Raw genomic sequence first — 19,874 nt, 5'->3', positions numbered from 1 at the left:
TACTCCAACTCAGACCTGGCAAGAACATGTAAAAGTCAATGGCAAATGTCCCGTTAACAATTGGAAGATTTTCTGAGTTGTGCTGGGTTTTGGGGAAAAAAGTCTTTTTTTTTTTTTGAGCGCAAAATCTGAAAAAATTGTAGGGTTCGGATTTTTTTTTTTTTTTACGAATTTATGGTGACTTTTTCCACATAAGAAAAATTTGTGAAAATGTACTACTAAATAGAGGGAAAAATTCAGTGTGGATTTGGTCGGAGTAGTTTTCAGAAAATAGTGAGAACTTTTTGGATTTTGATGAATAAACCCCTTTTTTTGAAAAGAAAATTTTTGTGTCCGTATCATTTTATGGTGGCCTTGCACTATAAGATCCGCTGGTTTGGAATGGTCGCCAAACAAGCCAATCTTTTCCCGATATGCCCTCCTAAGGTAGACAATATCGGGCTTTAATCTGATCAATTTTAGGCCCGATATCGTTTGGGTGGGCCCACGGGAGGTCCCTATACGCAGGCATATAAACTGGCTGTGTATGGCCACCTTTAGAGCTTGGGCCCACTGGGAGATCCTCTGGTACTGTGTAGGGATGCACCGAATCCACTATTTTGGATTCGGCCGAACCCCCGAATCCTTCACAAAAGATTCGACCGAATCCGAACCCTAATTTGCATATGCAAATTAGGGGTGGGAAGGGGAAAACATTTTTTACTTCCTTGTTTTGTGCCAAAAAGTCACGTGTTTTCCCTCCCCACCCATAATTTGCATATGCAAATTAGGATTCGGTTTGGCTGGGCAGAAGGATTCGGCCAAATCCGAATCCTGCTTAAAAAGGCCGAATCCTGGCCGAATCCCGAACCGAATCCTGGATTCTGTGCATCCCTACCCCTAGGTTATCTCACTTTCTTTACAGGGAGCTGCCAAAGCTGCCATCGTGATTGGAATATTATGTTGCATCAATAGTTTACACAGGAAAATGAGGAAATTCTACCAGCTGGGTAGAGGCAGGGACAAACTGTAGTAGGATCATGACCCTTGCAAACTTGTAATGGTGAGCTGCCTCAGGTAAAGAGGCCCAGAGAACTAGTTGGGGTTCAAGACTGTAGGCCATATAGGGTTAACAGTGTCCCAAACTGATGGCCATATCGATTGCATGGTAAGCCACCCTTTAGGCAGCATAGACTGCATGGGGAGCCAGCCTTTAGGCCGCATAGACTGCATGTGTATGGGGTCCCAGCCTGCTGGTCATATAGGGTCCCAGCCTGGAGGCAACATAGACTTCATGGACATAGGCTTGTCTACAGGTCATATTGAAAGCATGGGGTCCCAGCATGTAGGCTACATAGACTTTATGGACATGGGGTCAGCCGGCCAGCAATACTATTACATCACTCATATTTTGTGATTGCACACGATGATGACATTATATATGTTGATTGTACCTCTACGACCAGTGTAGGACTGGGACACCAGGGGCCCACCCAAAAACCTTAGACCAGGGATTTCTCTCCTCACTCACCCTTTATTCTCCTAGTCTCTTTTCTTTACTTACTATAATCTATCATTCCATTTATTTAGCCTCTTTGTTCTCATAGAAATAGGGAATGACCATGAAATAGGCCAAATGTTTAGCAGCATGAGGGCCCACTGAGACCTGGACCCACAGGGAGTTTTCCTGGTATCCCAGAGGGCTAGTCTAAAACTGTCTACGACCGAGGTAATAGATCTCTTTAGTATAGGTTTGTGAAGTCATATATTGGTCTGAGATTAGTCTAAGATATTCGTACATACAGGTTTGTATGGTAAACATGTCATTCTAAGCTTCAGGTAATATATACACATCGCTGGTACAAGTCTCTGCTACAGTTTGTACAAGTTTACCCAGGGCCGCCATTAGGAGGGCACAGGGGGTACTGCTGTATCCGGCCCGGATGTGCTGTACTTTTCGAAACAGCCGGGCCCCCCTTGACAGCGCCAAACCATGCCGCCTCTCCTGAAGTCCTGAACAGCTGAAGTCCCGGAACCACGAAAAGACCGAAGTCACGAACACAGCCGAAGTTGAAGTCCTGAAGCGACGAAAAGACCCAAAGTCAGGAAAACAGCTGAAGTTGAAGTCCTGAAGGGGTGAAAACATCCAAAGTCATGAAAACAGCCGAAGCTGAAGTCCTGAAGTGGCGAAAACATCCGAAGTCATGAAAACAGCCGAAATTGAAAGCCAATGTGTATTTTTTTTTTTGTTTTTTTTGATCCCCTGGCCACCAATGTATTATTTTAATAATCTATAGGCCCCTGCCACCAATGTTTTTTTAAAAAAAATATTCTCTGGGGCCCCAATTTTTTTTAATTTGTAAGGGGGGCCCTGGCACCAATGTTTTTTTTTTTAAAAAAAAAACTTTCATGGGGGGCTTTGACGCCAATTTTTTTTCAATTTATAGTTGGGCCCTGGTCACCAATTATTGTTTTTTGCTTGTAGGGAGGCCCTGACCACCAATTTCTTTTTATAAATTGTGTGGGGGGGCCTGGGGGTTACCTTTTTCAGCGGGGCCCTGAAAATTTTGTTGTACAGAGTCGGAGCCCCCTGATTTCTAAAGGTGGGCTGCCCTGGGTTTACCATATAGTATGTGGCTTTGACACCAACATGTAATGTACTATGTCTGATTTGTACATGTTTATGAAGTAAAATGTCAGACACCTATCTGTGAAGTAATAGTTTGCTTTGGTACAAGTTGTAATATGTCAGTCAGACACCTGTGAGGTAACTGCAGTGCTGCATGATCATAATCTTATGCGTTGGCTGCGTTGTGTGAGGTAATATATAATATATAATTGTTCTTGCACCACCAAGATATGAGGTCATATTTCGCTGAACACGTTTATTAGGTAAAAAATCAGATGCATGGTTTCTAGGAAGTGTTTTGAGACGCATTTTTCTGACGCTTACGAAGAACAATTGTGCTTAATCAAGGGCCCATTTCTGATGAGAGAGTTAAAAGCAACAAAACTGACGTACAGAATGGCTACAACCACACAAAGTGCCAGTGAGGGAAATGCCGTTCTCATACATCTATTTGACATTACACAGGGCGAATAAGGTCCACACATACGGTGCCAGAACTCAATCGCCCCACCCCCAAGGCGCCGCCATGTTGGCCCTTTAGTCCGACTGCGCAGCGGCTGTCCAGCCCCCAATTCACTGCGCATGCGTGTTCCTTTACCCCGGGGCCTTGCAGGGACCGTGACGTCACAGCAGCCTCCGCCCTCCGTCGCTTTGCTGCATCACCCGCTCCTGCAGCCGCCACCGCCGCCGGGACAGGCCCCGGGACCCCCAGCCCACACGGGGACATGGCCAAGGTGGAGCAGATCCTTCAGCTGGAGCCCCAGCAAGAGCTCAAGTTTCAAGGTACTGGGTTACTGGGGTGCTGTAGGGCAGTCAAGAGGCACCAGTCACCCTCGCAATCCCCTTCATTAATCCTCTAATGTACGGGCTGAGGTGCTGCTGTGGAATGTGCGTATAGGGGCCGGGGCATTGGGGTTCATGGGCAATGCGCTGCTGGAAATCATGTCTAATGAGGTTTTGTGAGGCACATAGTAAATGGTTGGTTGGGCCATTGGGAATTATGGGTAAGGAGGTTTGAGAGGAAGACATGTGGTACGGGAGGCGGACGTGGGGTACGAGAGGCAGACGTGGGGTACGGGAGGAAGACGTAGGGTACGGGAGGAGTTTGTGGTGTACGGGAGGCGGAAGTGGGGTACGAGAGGAGTTTCTGGGGTACGGGAGGAGTTACGAACGGCGGACATGGGGTATGGGAGGAAGACATGGGTTACAGGGGAGTTCATGGGGTACGAGAGCAGGACATGGGTTTAGGGGGGGTCCAGGGACACATTGGGTAGTGGGGATACCCTGTGGAAGGTGCTGAGGTACAAATATAATGGGGCACTGCTGCTACACGATGGTGATATGCCACTATTCCTAGGGCAATGTAATCTGGCCAGTTTAGGTAATAGGCCCCAATTCCTGTAACCTGAGGGCTTTATATGGCTCTTATTGTTGGAGGGGGCCCCATTCTAGCTTGGTACTGTGGGAGGAGCTGGGCGCCAGGGTACCAGAGGAGGGGTTGCCCATTTTCAGATCTGTAACAAGATCATTATTGGTCACTGGAATTCCTGGCTGGGCGGGGGTCTTGTAACCATAATCTCAGCGTAACGGGTTGCTGGGATACGTGGCCAAAGGTAGGGGGAGCCCTGTTACAGCCCTGCAAACTGCCAGTGTGGTATCTCAGCAAAGGAGATTATTGCTTCCTAATCATATGCCATTTGGAGATTCCCAGAGGTGCTACTGTAGGAGGGAGGCACCCATTCCTTATTCCCATAACCAGATCCATTGTTATTCATATAGGTGCCAATACAGTTTGGGAGCCCCAGTGCTATAACCAGTGCACAAAGGGGTATGTGTAGGGTAATTAGGGGGGTCATGTCACAGGAATCTGAATTGGCAGCACAGCATTGCTCCTTGTTGTGTACTTGTGCCAGTTGCATTGTGTTGGCATTGGCAGGTAGGTCACTATCTGTGGATGTGACAATGAACACATTAGTAACACTATAGGTTTGATGGGGCTGGGGGATGGTGTTCGGTATTTTGGAATGACGAGGAAACCACCAAGGGAGGCCGGACAATTCTAGGAAAGCCTGGGGGAGACTGGAGGGTGAGTTTGGCCACCCCTGTAGCATGGGCGTGTGGGCCACTCCCTGACCTTTCATCCAGTGCCATATTGGCCTGTTCATTGGAACCTATCGGCTGGAGGTTTTTTTTGTTATTTCATTTTATTAGGAAACATGGGATTTTCAGGGCTCAACAGGAATTCTAAGATCATGGAATTTTGAATCTGTGCTTATCTCTAACGTGTTGAAAGTGTCACATGTCCTGGTAACAATGCCTGGGCTCTATTGTCTCATGCCATGGCTCCCAAGCTTGCCCCACCTGTTCTGGCCAGACACAGATTATCATGCTTCATTCATTCACAGCCAGCATGCCCCTCTATGGGCTTACAGTGCAGAGCCACTGGGCCTTCCATATTTATAGTACATACCAGCCCTACTCTTGCATTTATGAATCAGTGATATGAGCCTGATTTTATGGGAAACCGGCTGACCCTGCAGAACTGGGAGCACATGTTGTGCATAACCCAACCCACTCAGAGACTGCCTGTACTGAATGTGAGTAAATATTTATGCGATTGAGAGGACTAACCCATTAGCGGGGGGGGGGGGGGTTTGAACAATCCATCAAGCCATTGCTTTCATTTGTCTTTTTTTTCCCAGTGCATTAGATATAGTCAATTAAATAGAATTAGTAAATTGTCTTTCCAGTTTCAGAACACCCGGTTATATAGCCCTGCAGACTATATTTAGGTGGCATGCTTGGCCTGCCCTGTTTGTCTGGATTTTCTCCTTTTGTAGGCTGGAATTCTGCTAAATTTGCACAAAATGAGGGTTGTCTATCTCCGAATCAATATTTGTGTTTCTATGGAGGTGGGAGAAGTTTATTTTTGCATTTGTTACATCCTGGCACAAGTCTTGCATAAAGGTAGGATAGGATGGTTGGTTGCGTTTGGCACAAGCAGCCTGCTGAATTGCGGTATAGTCTATATAGACTACTAATCTGAGACTGTGCTAGAATCAGGCACAGATCAGCTTCTTTGTTGAACTACCATAAATGAATGAGCTGCAATTTCAATGTAAAGGCAATGCTATAGTAGGAACAATGCATAGAGCAGGAGCAGAAGTGCTTCATTGTCACCATAGTTTGGTGGGGCACATTTTATTCTAGATAGGCCATTACCCATGTGTTGGGTTTAATTAGATGTATGAGCATGAACCCATGTGGAACTGGATGTGTTTATAATATTTGGGATCGGTTCAGCTAAAGCTTTACCAATCATGGAGAGTGTCTAACCTGCTCTTTTTAAGTTCCACCCAGTGCTCAGTAATTACATGGGATTGGTACACTGACCAAAGACTGGCACAAATGTAGCTGTTACAAGCAGGGCAGACATCCCTGCAGGTTTATTTGCAGACAAATGTAACGTTTCGGGGCCCTTCATCAGGTCTCCATGGTGTGTGTGTGTGTGTGTGTGTCATTGTGTACTTGTGTAGCACACACATGTGATAGCACAGGGCGGCAGTCATTCAAACAAGGAAACCTACTGTGGGAGGTTGATTGAGAAAGAACTGCACTATTTACCGAGACCTTTGTACTGTTCTTTTTCCCCGGCTGACTAAGTATAATAAAGCCCCAATCTTCTGTGATACTTACAGATTGTGCCCTGACCCCAAGTGTTGCCAGGCAGCTCTATGACATACAGTCTCTAATGCTGGAATCCTACTCCTCTGCCTGCGATGGAGGGGCAGTTATGGGCGCTGAGCTGGTAAATACACGCATTTATAGGTTATATTGTTATGAGACCTAATCTGTTATCTACTTGGAAGTGCTGCTTTAAAATGACAAATAATGGCTGAATATGCACAATCTTCCAATTGAGATATGACTAGTAAGGCACACACCCCTTTAATTCAGGTGTCTTTATTGACTCCATTAAAGGCTTATCAGCATATGTGTGGCAGCCCTTTCCGGCCATTAATATAGATTACACACACAGATTGGGCTCTCTGGGAGTATAGCTAATTTTGCTCCAGCACCGAGAGAGAGAAGGAATACACTCCCATTGCCAGAATGAAACCCTAGATCTATGTGTCCCCCCACCACCTTACCCTTTACATGATACAGTGGAGCTTGGCTGCCTCACTTTACGTAATTTCACCCTTCCATTAATAGCCTTCCTGTGCCACTGCAGGAACCCTGCGGAATGTTACCCCTGCCCGTGTGCTGGCCCAGCTGCTAAATATCAGTATACAGTTGGTGGAATTATATGTATAGGGGCCCAGGTATGGTTCCTCTTTCTCCATAGACGCACCAAAAATATCAGCAGAAGACTTGGATTTTAGTTGGCTCGTCGATTGGTCTGGCCGGAAAATTTTGATTGGGCGCCTTTGAAGCCATCCGACATCGGCCATTGTTAGTGCTGATTCGGCGGATACAGGTAGAATTCTATTGTTTCTACTAGAGTTCTGCAGCGGGTCGGGTACCCGCGGGTTACCCGCAAGAACCGGTGGTACCCTGTGGGTTGTGGGTAGAAGTTTTGGGTGCAGGTATACTCCTTTTTTCTGATCACGCCTACTTCCGATGATGCCACTTCCGGTTTATGTCAGCACTTCCTGTCTTACTCCGTTTTTTTCTGATCACGCCTACTTCCGATGATGCAACTTCTGGTTTAAAATGATTCTTAGATTCCTGATTCTTGATGGTCAGCGGGTTGCGGATAAGGTACTTGTGGGTCAGGTAGCAGGTAAGAATGTAGGTCCTGGTTGCTGATTGCCAGGTTGCGGGTACGGGTTCCAAAAAATAGACCCGCGCAGGACTCTAGTTTCTACGTGTATATCTGACGATTCAGCTCTACACCTGTGTATTGAAACAAATGATCTTTCCAGAAAAGATCATAATTGTAACGTCTATTGCCACCAGAGTGGGTGACACGGATTGGCTGAGTCCATCCAGGCCATCATGATCTGGATGTTTGCAGCAGTGTAGCAAAGCAGTTCTGAAAACTGAATCAGGCTGTTAGCCCAGTTGTACACATGGGTTGCTGTAGGTATTGTGTGTCTACATACCTAATGTCTCAGACAAGGGAAACCAGTTCTAACTATACAGGTGATTGTCCTAGGAGCAGGCAAGGTGTGGTTGTAATGGGAGGGGTGCCGTACAGCAGCTAGTTGTCTACAGAAACGGGACTGGCCCTCCAGCTCACACCTGTGGCACATTAGCTAGTAGTCAGTGGCACATTATGTTGGCCACAGTAGCCCAGCTATAGAACTATATGTATATAAACATATAATCAGCTGCCTGCCTGTGACTTTCTCTTCTATGGGTGCCACTATCTACAGAACAAAGACATTTTACATTCCTGTCATATTTAACCTCTTCCTGGGAGCACAGAGGAAGAATGCCTTACCTTGCACTACTAACCGCTAGCCAAATGCTATCACTCTTCGTTAGCATTAGGCAATAGGTTACATGAAAGAGGAAAGCATTGTCTTTTTTTACCCATCTGACACAGGGCTGATTGATGACTCTGGCTCTGACATATGACCTGCATTGTAACAAGACTCAACAGTATGTTGCAACTTGTAATTGGACACACCAATGGGAAATCATTTCAATGGCCCTCATCACTCCAAAAAGGATTAAAGAATTTTGGTTCTTAAAGGGCAAGTAAAGTGTAAAATAGAATAAGGCTAGAAATTATGTATTTTGTATGCTAAACATAAACTTACTGCACCAGAAGCCTAATAAAACAAATGATTTATGCTTGCAAAGTTGGCCACAGGGGTTTACCATCTTGTTTCTTTGTTATACATCTTTGCAAGACCAAGACTGTGAACATGCTCAGTGTGGTCTGGGCTGCTTAGGGATCGTCATAAATTATCAAAACAGCACAAGTCAAATAATATCTGCCAGAAGCCTATACAGCAAGACTGATTAATAATCAGAATATGCAGATTGCACTGGGTCCTGTGTTGTCATGTAATCTAATGTGGATTTTTATAGTTTTTGTAATACAAACTTTCTCTAACTCTTCAGAAACAGTGGCTGCCGCGAAATAATCCTCCAAATAGAATCCCAGTTTATCTGTTTAAATCTGCCTCCATGATCTTTGTCCCTGCAGCTGGAGTTGGAAACAGTAAAAGGGATGTTAAGGCAAAAATAAAATCCATTACAAAGCTCTACACAGTCGCCGACTGCTCTACAGGAAAACAAACAAAGCTGCTTAAGTTCTGCATGGCTGGGAAGAAAGGCAGGGCTCCCCCTGCTGTTCATAAGTATTATTGTTTGCCTCTAGAGCAGTTAGGGACCGTCTGACAATTCCTATCCACAGCAGTAAATGAAGGTAGAATTTCACTGCGTACAGTCAGGTTTCTTATAAAAACGGTACACATTTTTTAATTAGACTACAATTGGAGATAGGTTTCTTTTTCATTAAAGAAAGTAAAAATGGGATTTTATTTTTTTGCCTTTACATGCCCTTTAAGGGCAAAAGAGATAATGAAAGAAAAGTGTGGGAGTACAAACTAATGGAAACTTTCAATTCTTTGGAGAACGGACTAAACCTGGGCCTTCTACCTGTGTTGCTCTCCAGTTATTTTAATGTATCTCATGGTTAAAAGAAAAAAGACTGGGGACCCCCTGCCTTCAGTACAATATGAGGCTATAGCTTACTGTGTGCATATATGGGTAGGACCTGCTATATTGTTTCCCTTAGATAGTACAGGGCAATAGTATGTGTGTCCAGAACGTTTGATTTTTATATTTTTGTATTTCTACATATAGAGGTTAGTGACCCCTATCAACTACGTGCCCAAAAATTCCTTCTCTCTGTAATTATACTTATGGGTCATATTGTTTCCCTTAGACAGTACAGTATGAGGGTATAGCTTATTGTGTGCCCAGAACATTCCTTCTCTGTATATTTGTATTTATACATATGGGAAGGAGGTGCCATATTGTTTCCCTTAGACAGTACAGTATGAGGGTATAGCTTATTGTGTGCCCAGAACATTCCTACTCTCTGTATATTTGTATTTATACATATGGGAAGGAGGTGCCATATTGTTTTCCTTAGACAGTACAGTATGAGGGTATAGCTTATTGTGTGCCCAGAACATTCCTTCTCTGTATATTTGTATTTATACATATGGGAAAGAGGTGCCATATTGTTTCCCTTAGACAGTACAGTATGAGGGTAGAGCTTATTGTGGGACCCTAGCTGGATGAAGCAATAATAAAAGCACAGTATGTGTGGCCGCTGGAATTGCTGTAGATACACAAGGCTTGGAGGGGGGCAATTCCTCGTACAGAAGTTCATTCCAATGGGAGGTGCAAGATTTTGTGCTTTACGGTCTATTCATAGGGAAAAGTCACACTACAATTTCACTAACACGCTTCTAGACAAAAATGCAGTTGGTTTTGATTTTTTAAATTTTTTTTCTGGGTTTTTGAAGTTTTACTCTGCCTGTGAAACATATAAAGACTTGTTTCTTTGGTAGCAGTGCCGGCAACAAGGAAACAGATCCGTTCTGCCTGTGCCATTCCATTAAAACAAACTTGCTGTATGACCGCGTGCAGGACATAATGACCCTTCTGCTAGTTAGTCTGCCCCCAGCATTCTTACAAGTGTGGAGGTGACTTTGGGTGCTGCTGTGTGTAATGCAACTTTTGGTTTTGGCCTCTAGGGGGGGGTAAGTGTCCAAATATGAGATGTACTGTGTTGAGACAGCCTTACATTCATAGTGCAGGTGCACCCGCATCCTGGGCTAAATAATTGCCTAAATAATTGGACCCAGGAGTAACCTAGAGAGGGGGCGGAGCTATTTGCAGGACCAGGGATAGAAGTGTGTGGCATGTATTCTACTTACTGTATTATAGCTTTCACCTTTGGTCAGTGAGCGAGGCAGGCAAAGTTCAAGAGAGAACTCCCAAGGCCGCTGAACTACAGCTCTGTGAAGTGTACAGCAAACTTCGTCTCTGCTTAGCAAGTCTTGGGATTAAAAGAACATGATCAGTTTTAAAGAAAACTTGGGGTTACTGTGCAAGTTGCTACCTTGAATGCCCTCCTGGCTTTGCAGGTCTCTTGCTTTCCACTGATTGGTTGCAAATTCACTGAACAGTTATGTCCCATGTGCACCCCACATGGGACATAACTGTTCAGTGAATTTGCAATTGATCCTCAGCATGCAGCTCAGATTCAAAAGCAAACAGATATGACCCATGTGCCCACCCCTCAACCATGTGCCCACCCCTCAACCAATCAGTGGAAAGCAAGAGATCTGCAAAGCCCCCTTAAAGTCTCTAACTCAGAGTTAGAGAGCTGAAAAACAGGACATAGTGTTCTGACTATTATGTTAGACATCCAGTCACCATAGCCTTTATACGTTACATTTTTGCCTAACTAACTATATTAGAAACATTTTCTATTTTGCACAGCCTATCTGTTTACCCAGTTTTTTTTACACTGAACTGTTCCTTTAAATGATGGGAGACCTATCCATAATCGGGACAGATATGGGCTTATGTGTAATAGGCCCTGCACCGTAAAGCAGGTAGAACCTGGGTGGTTCTTGCGAGTAGACCAGTTCTGATACATCACCTAATTATTTCAGTTCAGAATAGCTCCCCTTCGGGATTCTGGTAAATGGATACCATTAGTCATTTATCGTTCAAGGGCAAATGTATCCTCGCTGAGTATCAGATGCCCTAGTAATATCAGCCGGGGAGCTGCTCTTGGTTGAAGGAGCCCACAGGCTTTTGAATCCCAGTAGAGTTGCAGCAGAATCCTTCTTAAAGCTTCTTTTCTGATTTTGCCCCCATCTTCCACCCACAAGGTGCAGATATGTCAGTTGTGCTGTGTGTCTGCCCATTATCTTGCACATTAACCCGGCTATTCTGCTCCTGGCATCACATCACTGAATTGTCTTGTTACAATGATTCACCTGTCACTGTATCCTGGGAAAGGTTTTTTTTATCAGTAAACCTTTGAGCCATACCCCACTAATAAATACTGTATGCGCCTTTTTGGCTTTAGCTCTTTTAAAGGGTAAGTGATATTAGTTGCAATATTTACTGTACATCCCAGCTTGATTATACTTCTCTTATAATGCATATCCTATAAATTATATCCTTATAAATGGCTCTTGGCAATGTCATCAGTTATAAACGGAGCTTAGTGTTGTCATTTTTGTCTCATGGCTCACTAAAACATTTAATATGGTCATGGAACTCCTCTGTGACTCATATTTTACAATAAGTTGTGCTTTATTCAATATATATACCCTGCTGTCCCATCAGCAGACCCTCCCATCGGCCCCTTGTTTCACATCAGCAGCCCCTCCCACTGGCCCCTTGTTTCCCACTGGCTTGCGGTTTCCAATCAGCAGCCCCTCCCACCGGTCCCTTGTTTCCCATCAGCTCCTCCCACTGGTCCATTGTTTCCAATCATCCCATCAGCAGCTCCTCCCACTGATCCCTTGTTTCTCATCATCCCATCAGCAGCCGCTCCCGCTGGCCCCTTGTTTCCCACTTGTCCCCTTGTTTCCCACTGGCCCCTTGTTTCCCACTGGCCTCTTGTTTCCCACTGGCTTGCTGTTTAACATCAGCAGCCCCTCCCACTGGCCCACTGTTTCCCATCAGCAGCCCCTCCCACCGGTCCCTTGTTTCCCATCAGCAGCCCCTCCTACTTGTACCTTGTTTCCCATCAGCAGCACTCCCACTGGTCTCTTGTTTCCCATCATCCCATTAGGAGCCCCTCTCACTGGCTCGCTGTTTCCCATCAGCAGCCTTTCCCACTGATTCCTTGTTTCCCATCAGCAGCCTTTCCCACTGATTCCTTGTTTCCCATCAGCAGCCTCTCCCACTTATTCCTTTGTTTACCATCAGTAGCCCCTCCCACTGGTACCTTGTTTCCCATCATCCCATCAGCAGCCCCTCCCGCTGGCCCCTTGTTTCCCATCAGCAGCCCCTCCCACTGGCCCATTGTGTCCCACCTCTCCAACTGGTCTTTTAGCGAATTGAATGATTCACTTTTTTGTCACTCAGGTGACTTCAAGCAGTTGACAAAAATCTCAACAATGGCTGTTGTGCATTTCAGTGTCGGTGATCTGAAGCCACAGCTTTTCATAAACCATTGAAAGTCATAGCACCAATCAACATGTAGCATTTACCTGTCACCTGTTCTGTGTATATCACATATATGATATATGGGTTACTGGACAAGGTCGAAACTAAAGGAGAATTTTGCAATTTAGCAGTAGTCTTTCCTTCTCTGTATATTTCAATTTATACATATGGGAGGGAGGTGCCGCATTGCTTTCTAATTAAGACAGGTGGGGTTTATAGCATTTGAGGATGATTACATTAATTTTCTGGTATATTTACAAACCTCGCTGCTTGTGTTTATTGCCAGGACCCTTTACAGACGTTGTCACTACAAACCTGAAACTCGGGAACCCCACAGATAAAAATGTCTGTTTCAAAGTTAAGACCACAGCGCCTCGCCGGTACTGTGTGCGTCCAAACAGCGGAGTGATTGATGCCGGATCCTCTATCATTGTGTCTGGTGAGCAGATTATTTCTATGATTGGCTTTATTGTTTCACAATGTAAATGGGGTTTTCACCTTTAAATTAACTTTAAGTATGATATACATCAGGGGTGTCCAAAAGGTAGGTTGGGATCTACCAGTAGACCTTTAGTTGGTGATTAGTAGATCTCAAGACACTAAAACATCTTGACTAAATTACTCTTCTGTTTTATTACTTTCATTCAAATATTTATTCTGTTAAGGTTACATAAGTAATAGTTGTTTTTTTTAAATACAGTAATATAAATTCAGAATGCTAACAGTGATATTATAGATGTACATCATCATGGGACAACATCACTAAAAGTAGACCTCGCATTAGTAAAGTATGGGCACTCCTGATGTATAGAGTCTAATATTCTGAGACCATTTGTAACTGGATTTCATTTTTTGTTATTTATGATTTTGGAGTTATTAAACTTTTTATTCAGCAGCTCTCCAGTTTTAGCTATCTGGTTGCTAGGAGCCAAATTGATTATATATAAATAAGAGACTGAAATATGAATAGCAGAGGCCTGAATAGAAAGATGACTAATAAAAACTAGCAGTATCAATAAATTTGCAGCCCTACAGGGCACTTGTTTTTAGATGGGGTCAGTGACCCCCATTTCAAAACTGGAAACAATCTGAAGAAGGCAAATAATTTAAAAACTATAAAAAAGAAAAAATGAAGGCCAATTAAAATGTTGCTTAGAATTAGCAATTCTATACTAAAAGCTAACATAAAAGTGAACCACTCCTTTAAAGTAAGTCGAGGATTACAGTACTGGGTATGTGCATTGGTATTTATGCTGTGGGAAGCTAATTGGGAGCTAATTGAGAGTTTTTAAAGGACCACTAACACTAAAAAATTTAAAGATAAAAAAAATTATTGTCCCCTTAAGTACATCCTCCTTCAAGCACAATGTTCACTATTTTAATGCTTTATTAAAGAATACCATAATGAATATCTGCTTCCAGTTGTGCTGTGTCTCAGAAATAGGGCGATCTGGCTACATGCCCTCCGCTTTATCCTACGTGTGCTCTCCACATCTCTACTTCTTCTTAAGCCGGAAGTCAGTTGCTGCGCTGCTGTGGAGGGTTTTTCAGCCTGCATGTTTTAACTTTAAGCCTGATTTATTTCTGTCAGTGTTGCGAGCAGCGGAGGCAGCACCCAGGTCAGTCATAAATCCTCTACAGCAGCGCAGCAACTGACTTCAGGCTTAAGAAGAAGTAGAGTCAGGAGATGTGGAGCGCACATGTAGGATAAAGCTGAGGGCATGTCGCCATATCGCCCTATTTCTGAGACACGGCACAACCGGAAGAAGATATTCATTATGATATTTTTTAATAAAGCATTAAAATAGTGAACACTGTGCTGTAAGGAGGAGGTACTAGAGGGGGCTATAATATTTTTTAGGGATACACCGAATCCAGGATTCAGTTCGGGATTCTGCCTTTTTCAGCAGTATTCAGATTCAGACTTTTTGTCACAAAACAAGAAAGTAAAAAATGTTTTCCCCTTCCCACCCCTAATTTGCATATGCAAAATAGTGGTTTTCGTGCATCCCTAATATTTTTTTTAACTAAAACATTTTTTGTGTTACTGATCTTTTAAGTGATATACTGAACACTTCTTGTCTCTTTTATTGCAGTGATGCTACAGCCATTCGACTATGACCCTAATGAGAAGAGCAAGCATAAGTTCATGGTGCAGTCCATCATAGCACCACCAGACACCTCAGATATGGAAGCTGTAGTAAGTGCACAGAGTCTGAATTTTATTATACAAGAGTAGACCAGTGGAAATTGATTGCATTGATGTTTGAACCCTGTGTGCCATTCTCCCAGTGTCGTCCTTAGGAGTCTCTATAGCAGGGGACCCCAAATTTTTTACCCATGAGCCACATTCAAATGTAAAAAGAGTTGGGGAGCAACACAAGCATGGAAAAAGTTCCTCTTGGTGCCAAATAAAGGCTGTGACTGGTTATTTGGTAGCCCCTATGCAGCCTACAGGAGGCTCTGTTTGGCACCTGGTTTTTATACAACCAAAGCTTGCCTCCAAGTCTGGAATTGAAAAAGAAGCACCTGTCTTGAGGCCACTGAGAGCCAAGGGGCTGGAGAGCAACATGTTGCTCACGAGCTACTTGTTGGGGATCACTGCTCTATATTAATGGTTTGACAAGAGGTATCACATGACCTAAAAGCACAGCAGGAAGGTGCACCCCAAGATTAAGATAAGGAACTGTGCCATCTAGTGGTATTAAATAATTCAAGCAAATAAGAATGAGAGAATGTGGGGTAAATGGACAATATAAAATCTGTAACTGACAAGAGAAAGCCCGTAAGTATGTAGAGGGAAGGCAAGCCCTGATCTTTTACATCCAGAAGGCCTCTCTCCCTATAACACCAATTACTGGTTATTTTTATCCATGCAGAACAGGAATGGGATCCGTTATCCGGAAACCCGTTATCCAGAAAGCTCAGAATTACGGAAAGGGCGTCTACCGTAGACTCCATTGTAATCAAGCACTCCACATTTTTAAAAATGATTTCCTATTTCTCTGTAATAATATAACCGTCCCATTGTACTTGAGCCAAACTAAGATATAAATAATCCTTATTGGAAACAGAACCAGCCTATTGGGTTTATTTAATGTTTACATGATTTTCTAGTAGACTTAAGGTATGACTATCCAAATAACAGAAAGATCCGTTATCCTGAAAACCCCAGGTCCCGAGCATTCTGGATGACAGGTCCCATACCTGTATGTTCTGTAGATATGCTGAGATTTCACTTCCCATGCCAAGCCTAGAGCTTGAATAATTGCATCTTATTAACCTTATCTGTGCTTCTGTTTTTACTGTGCTTTAAACTGCCCTTTACAATGGGTTCTATTAAATGGGTTTGAATCCTATAGATGTAAACTTTTCTATTATTGCATCAGACAAATGATGCCTTGTGTATGTATCTGGCATGTAACATATTGCTTGCTGTAACTAGGGCAAAGTTTCCTGTAGTCCAATGTCCACCATTCCTTAATGCTTTGCCGAGACTTCATGACAGTACTGGTGTCCCTTGCAAATACTTTTTCTCTGCACAATATTTGTTATGAGTCTATTTGCAGCACAGTCATACAGTCAAATATTGAACTATTTATTTATGCAAGTATATATCAGCTGGGAACACTTTTTATATTTACACATCAGCACTCTCTCAATTACTCTAATGACCTGGTTCATTGCCTCAAGTCCTTTGCAATGGATATCAATTTGCTTGCACTTTCAATTTAACACAACTTTGCTACATCAGAATCTTACAGTTACAGTTTCCTGGAACCACTTTAAGGAACAGTTCAGTGTAAAAATAAAAACTGGGTAAATAGATTAAAAAATGTTTCTAATATAGAGTGACTGAATGTCTAACAGAATACAACTTCCTGCTTTTCAGCTCTCTAACTCTGATTTAGTCAGTGACTATAAGGGGGACCACATGGGACATAACTGTTCAATGAGTTTGCAATTGATCCGTAGCATGCATCTCAGATTCAAAAGCAAACAGTTATGACCCATGGGCCCTGCCTTACGTTTCTGATTGGTTACTGCCTGATAAACATAATGAGTGGAAAGCGAGAGAGCTAAAAAGCAGGAAGTAGTGCTCTGGCTATTATCACTTCAGCCATTATACATTACATTTTTGGCTAACTAACTGTATTGATAATATTTTTTTATCTTACGCAGTCTTTTTACCCAGTTTTTATTTTTATACTGAACTTTTTTTTACCAAGCACAGTATCATCAGCGTAAGCTAAAGGAGAGAACTCACTTGTCTGGGTGCCCTGAACCTGTAGCAAGGGGAGAGAATTAGCAATAAACTTGACTGACTTGCACACTGGACCATTCACAGAGCAGGGATTTTAAAATAGTATGTTTATTTTATCTCACTATAAAATACTCCTGATCAAATTCCTCTCTAATTCTTTCTCAGCTATGTGCGGTATGTAAACTTGTACGCACATTTGTAAAATACTGTGTGCTCAGGCCAGAATAAACAAGAGCATTTTAAGCATTTGTCTGCCCTGGCCCCAAAATGCGTCTGCCCTGGCCCCAAAATCCGTCTGCGCATGCAAAATTTTGAGGAAACATTGCTCCTGATGCTTTTCGTACAGAATACATAATCGTAGGTGCCTATGATTACATAACCTGTACAAAATACTGTGTGAGTCATTCAAGTTTAATTCTCTCTGCAGAACACACAGATTTTTCATTTGTCTTCATTGTTTTAATGGGCACATTTAATCTTTCACAGTGGAAAGATGCGAAGCCGGATGATCTCATGGATTCCAAGCTCCGGTGTGTGTTTGAGCTGCCGTCCGAGAATGAGAAAGCTGTGAGTGTTAAAACTTTCTTCTTTGGTAACTGCATGTGATTTATCTACTTATGTATTACAGGGCCAGAGTCATACAGGGCCCAAAGCAAATGGACTTACTGGTGCCTCATTTAGTCATATACAATAAGTCAGTTCAACTGCCAGTTGTTGATGTTCTACCTTAACAAAAAAATGACAGTCAACAGATTTGCCAAAAGTAATCTAAAGATAAGCCTCCCGTACATCATGGGACAGGGTTTGTAAATAATGGAAGTTTTTCCTTCCTTATTTATAAACTGCTGCTTTAACTACTTCTGCCTCTCTCTCCCCAAATAGTGCTTTTATTTAAATCTCAAAATATTGCATTCGATGTGGCTGCTTTAAGACCCTCTATTCTGTATTTTTTTTCCCACAGCACGATGGCGAAATAAACAAAGTTATTTCTAGCAGCAGTATAACAAAGACAGAGTCCTCGCTGTCTAAATCAATAAGTTCCAATCTGGATGATTCAGAGTATAAGAAAGTGGCGGAAGAAAACAAGAGGCTGCAGGCAGAAATGCAGAGGCTACGGGAGGAGTACAAGCAGTTTAAGGTACCGGCATAGGTCTCCCCTTAAAAGCCTTGCCTTGATGGAAAAAACTTAATTTCCTTTTTCTTTCAATTTCCAATAGGGAAACTCTAAGTATCCCTTGTGTTTTATACACGAGAATGTGCCCTCCTAATGGGAATTGTAGGGATATGGGAAATCACTGAAGGGTTCTGTGATCATATAATGGCACAAGACTTCAGGCTGAGTTATACAGGGAACTCTGAGTATCACTCATGTATTATAAGGGATAATGTACCCCCTACTGTAAATGATAAGGATATTAGAAGTCACTGAGGGGTTGTTCTGTGACCATATAATGGCACAAGACTTCAGGCTGAGTTATACAGGGAACTCTGAGTATCACTCATGTATTATAAGGGATAATGTACCCCCTACTGTAAATAAGGATATTAGAAGTCACTGAGGGGTTGTTCTGTGACCATATAATGGCACAAGACTTCAGGCTGAGTTATACAGGGAACTCTGAGTATCACTCATGTATTATAAGGGATAATGTACCCCCTACTGTAAATGATAGGGATATTAGAAGTCACTGAGGGGTTGTTCTGTGATCATATAATGGCACAAGACTGCAGACTGAGTTATACAGGGAATCAGCAGTCACTGAGGGGTTGAGACAGGTATGTCTGTGCAGAGTATCAGACAGTGTTACTGCCATTTCCCTGTTCTGACACAATCTTGTGCGACTGTTGCAGGAGGAAGACGGTTTGAGAATGCGAAAGATGCAGCCCACAAGTAGCCCCCACCGACCAGTTTCCGGCCTTGCAAAAGAAGAAGGCCTTAACACTCGGATACTTGCACTGGTCATCCTCTTCTTCATCATCGGTGTCATAATAGGGAAAGTGGCCTTGTAGACAAAGCATGCGAAAAGAAACAAAGCAAGAAATCATACTGTCGATGGTGTAGCCATATCAAGAAATAAATTTATTCATAACAATGTCTGAGAGATGGAGGAAAAGAAAAGCAATGTAAAACATTTCACAGCTCTTGCCTTTACCTTACTTCCCGCACAACTGTAACATTTGCTTTTAGGGTCCGATTAATTAATTAATTAGATAGTCCGATTAAATTAACAAGCGTCATGATTAACTCTTTATAGTCATACTGTACAATGTCATTTTAATGAAGAACACACAAGAAAAAAACAAAAAACACTTTTAACCTGCGGGTACGTGTTGCCGGGTTAATTCTTTTAAAAAATATGAAAGGAACAAAAAAAACAAATTGAGATCTGATCTGCTTTTCCACCTGGTTCTGATGCCTTTCTCCCCCCTTCCTTAGGTGGTTCTGGCTGTCCATGATTACATTACAGCTATATACTGAATATATGGAATATAATATGATTATATATTCCCAAAAGTAGGAATGAAAATATATATATATATATATATATATATATATACATACATACATACATACATACATACATACATACATACATACATACATACATACATACATACATACACACACGTACACACGTACATACACACGCACAACAGACATTTAATAACCCTTCCTGTTGCTCTTATATAACCTCCGTCTTGTCAGTCGTGTGCAAACGCTTTTCCTGTGCCAGTCCTGTTTTTTCATATCTTTTAAGGCCCCAGCTGATCTGTATGCATAGCACCAGGACCTGGCAGACATATTGGAAACTATTGGCATTATGATTTTTTTTT

At 42.8% G+C, this 19,874-nt stretch overlaps 1 protein-coding gene across 2 annotated transcripts; it reads left to right on the top strand.

Annotated features, from left to right (window-relative positions):
- The first annotated feature begins 3,185 nt into the window (after positions 1-3,185).
- vapbl.S (VAMP (vesicle-associated membrane protein)-associated protein B and C-like S homeolog) lies at positions 3,186-19,289 on the top strand. Of its 2 annotated transcripts, none has more exons than XM_041579141.1 (6): positions 3,186-3,391; positions 13,062-13,214; positions 14,872-14,975; positions 17,526-17,606; positions 18,001-18,177; positions 18,891-19,289. In XM_041579141.1, the coding sequence occupies exons 1-6, from the start codon at positions 3,334-3,336 to the stop codon at positions 19,047-19,049; spliced, it is 732 nt and encodes a 243-aa protein (XP_041435075.1). In that variant the 5' UTR covers positions 3,186-3,333; the 3' UTR covers positions 19,050-19,289. The 2 variants fall into 2 exon arrangements, with proteins under 2 accessions (XP_041435075.1, XP_041435074.1); XM_041579140.1 differs by lacking the exon at positions 3,186-3,391 and adding an exon at positions 12,834-12,981.
- Positions 19,290-19,874: the final 585 nt, after the last annotated feature.

This window comes from Xenopus laevis, chromosome 9_10S (genome assembly GCF_017654675.1).
Source record: "Xenopus laevis strain J_2021 chromosome 9_10S, Xenopus_laevis_v10.1, whole genome shotgun sequence".
Classification (NCBI taxonomy): Eukaryota; Metazoa; Chordata; class Amphibia; order Anura; family Pipidae; genus Xenopus; species Xenopus laevis.
This window is presented reverse-complemented; position numbering and strand designations above follow the sequence as displayed.

Excerpts from the sequence above, each read along its gene's own strand:
- vapbl.S (XM_041579140.1), top strand. The coding sequence starts at position 12,849 with ATGATATATGGGTTACTGGACAAGGTCGAAACTAAAGGAGAATTTTGC. Across the intron at positions 17,607-18,000 it reads CGTCCGAGAATGAGAAAGCT|CACGATGGCGAAATAAACAA; the intron begins GTGAGTGTTAAA and ends TTTTTCCCACAG. Across the intron at positions 18,178-18,890 it reads AGGAGTACAAGCAGTTTAAG|GAGGAAGACGGTTTGAGAAT; the intron begins GTACCGGCATAG and ends CGACTGTTGCAG.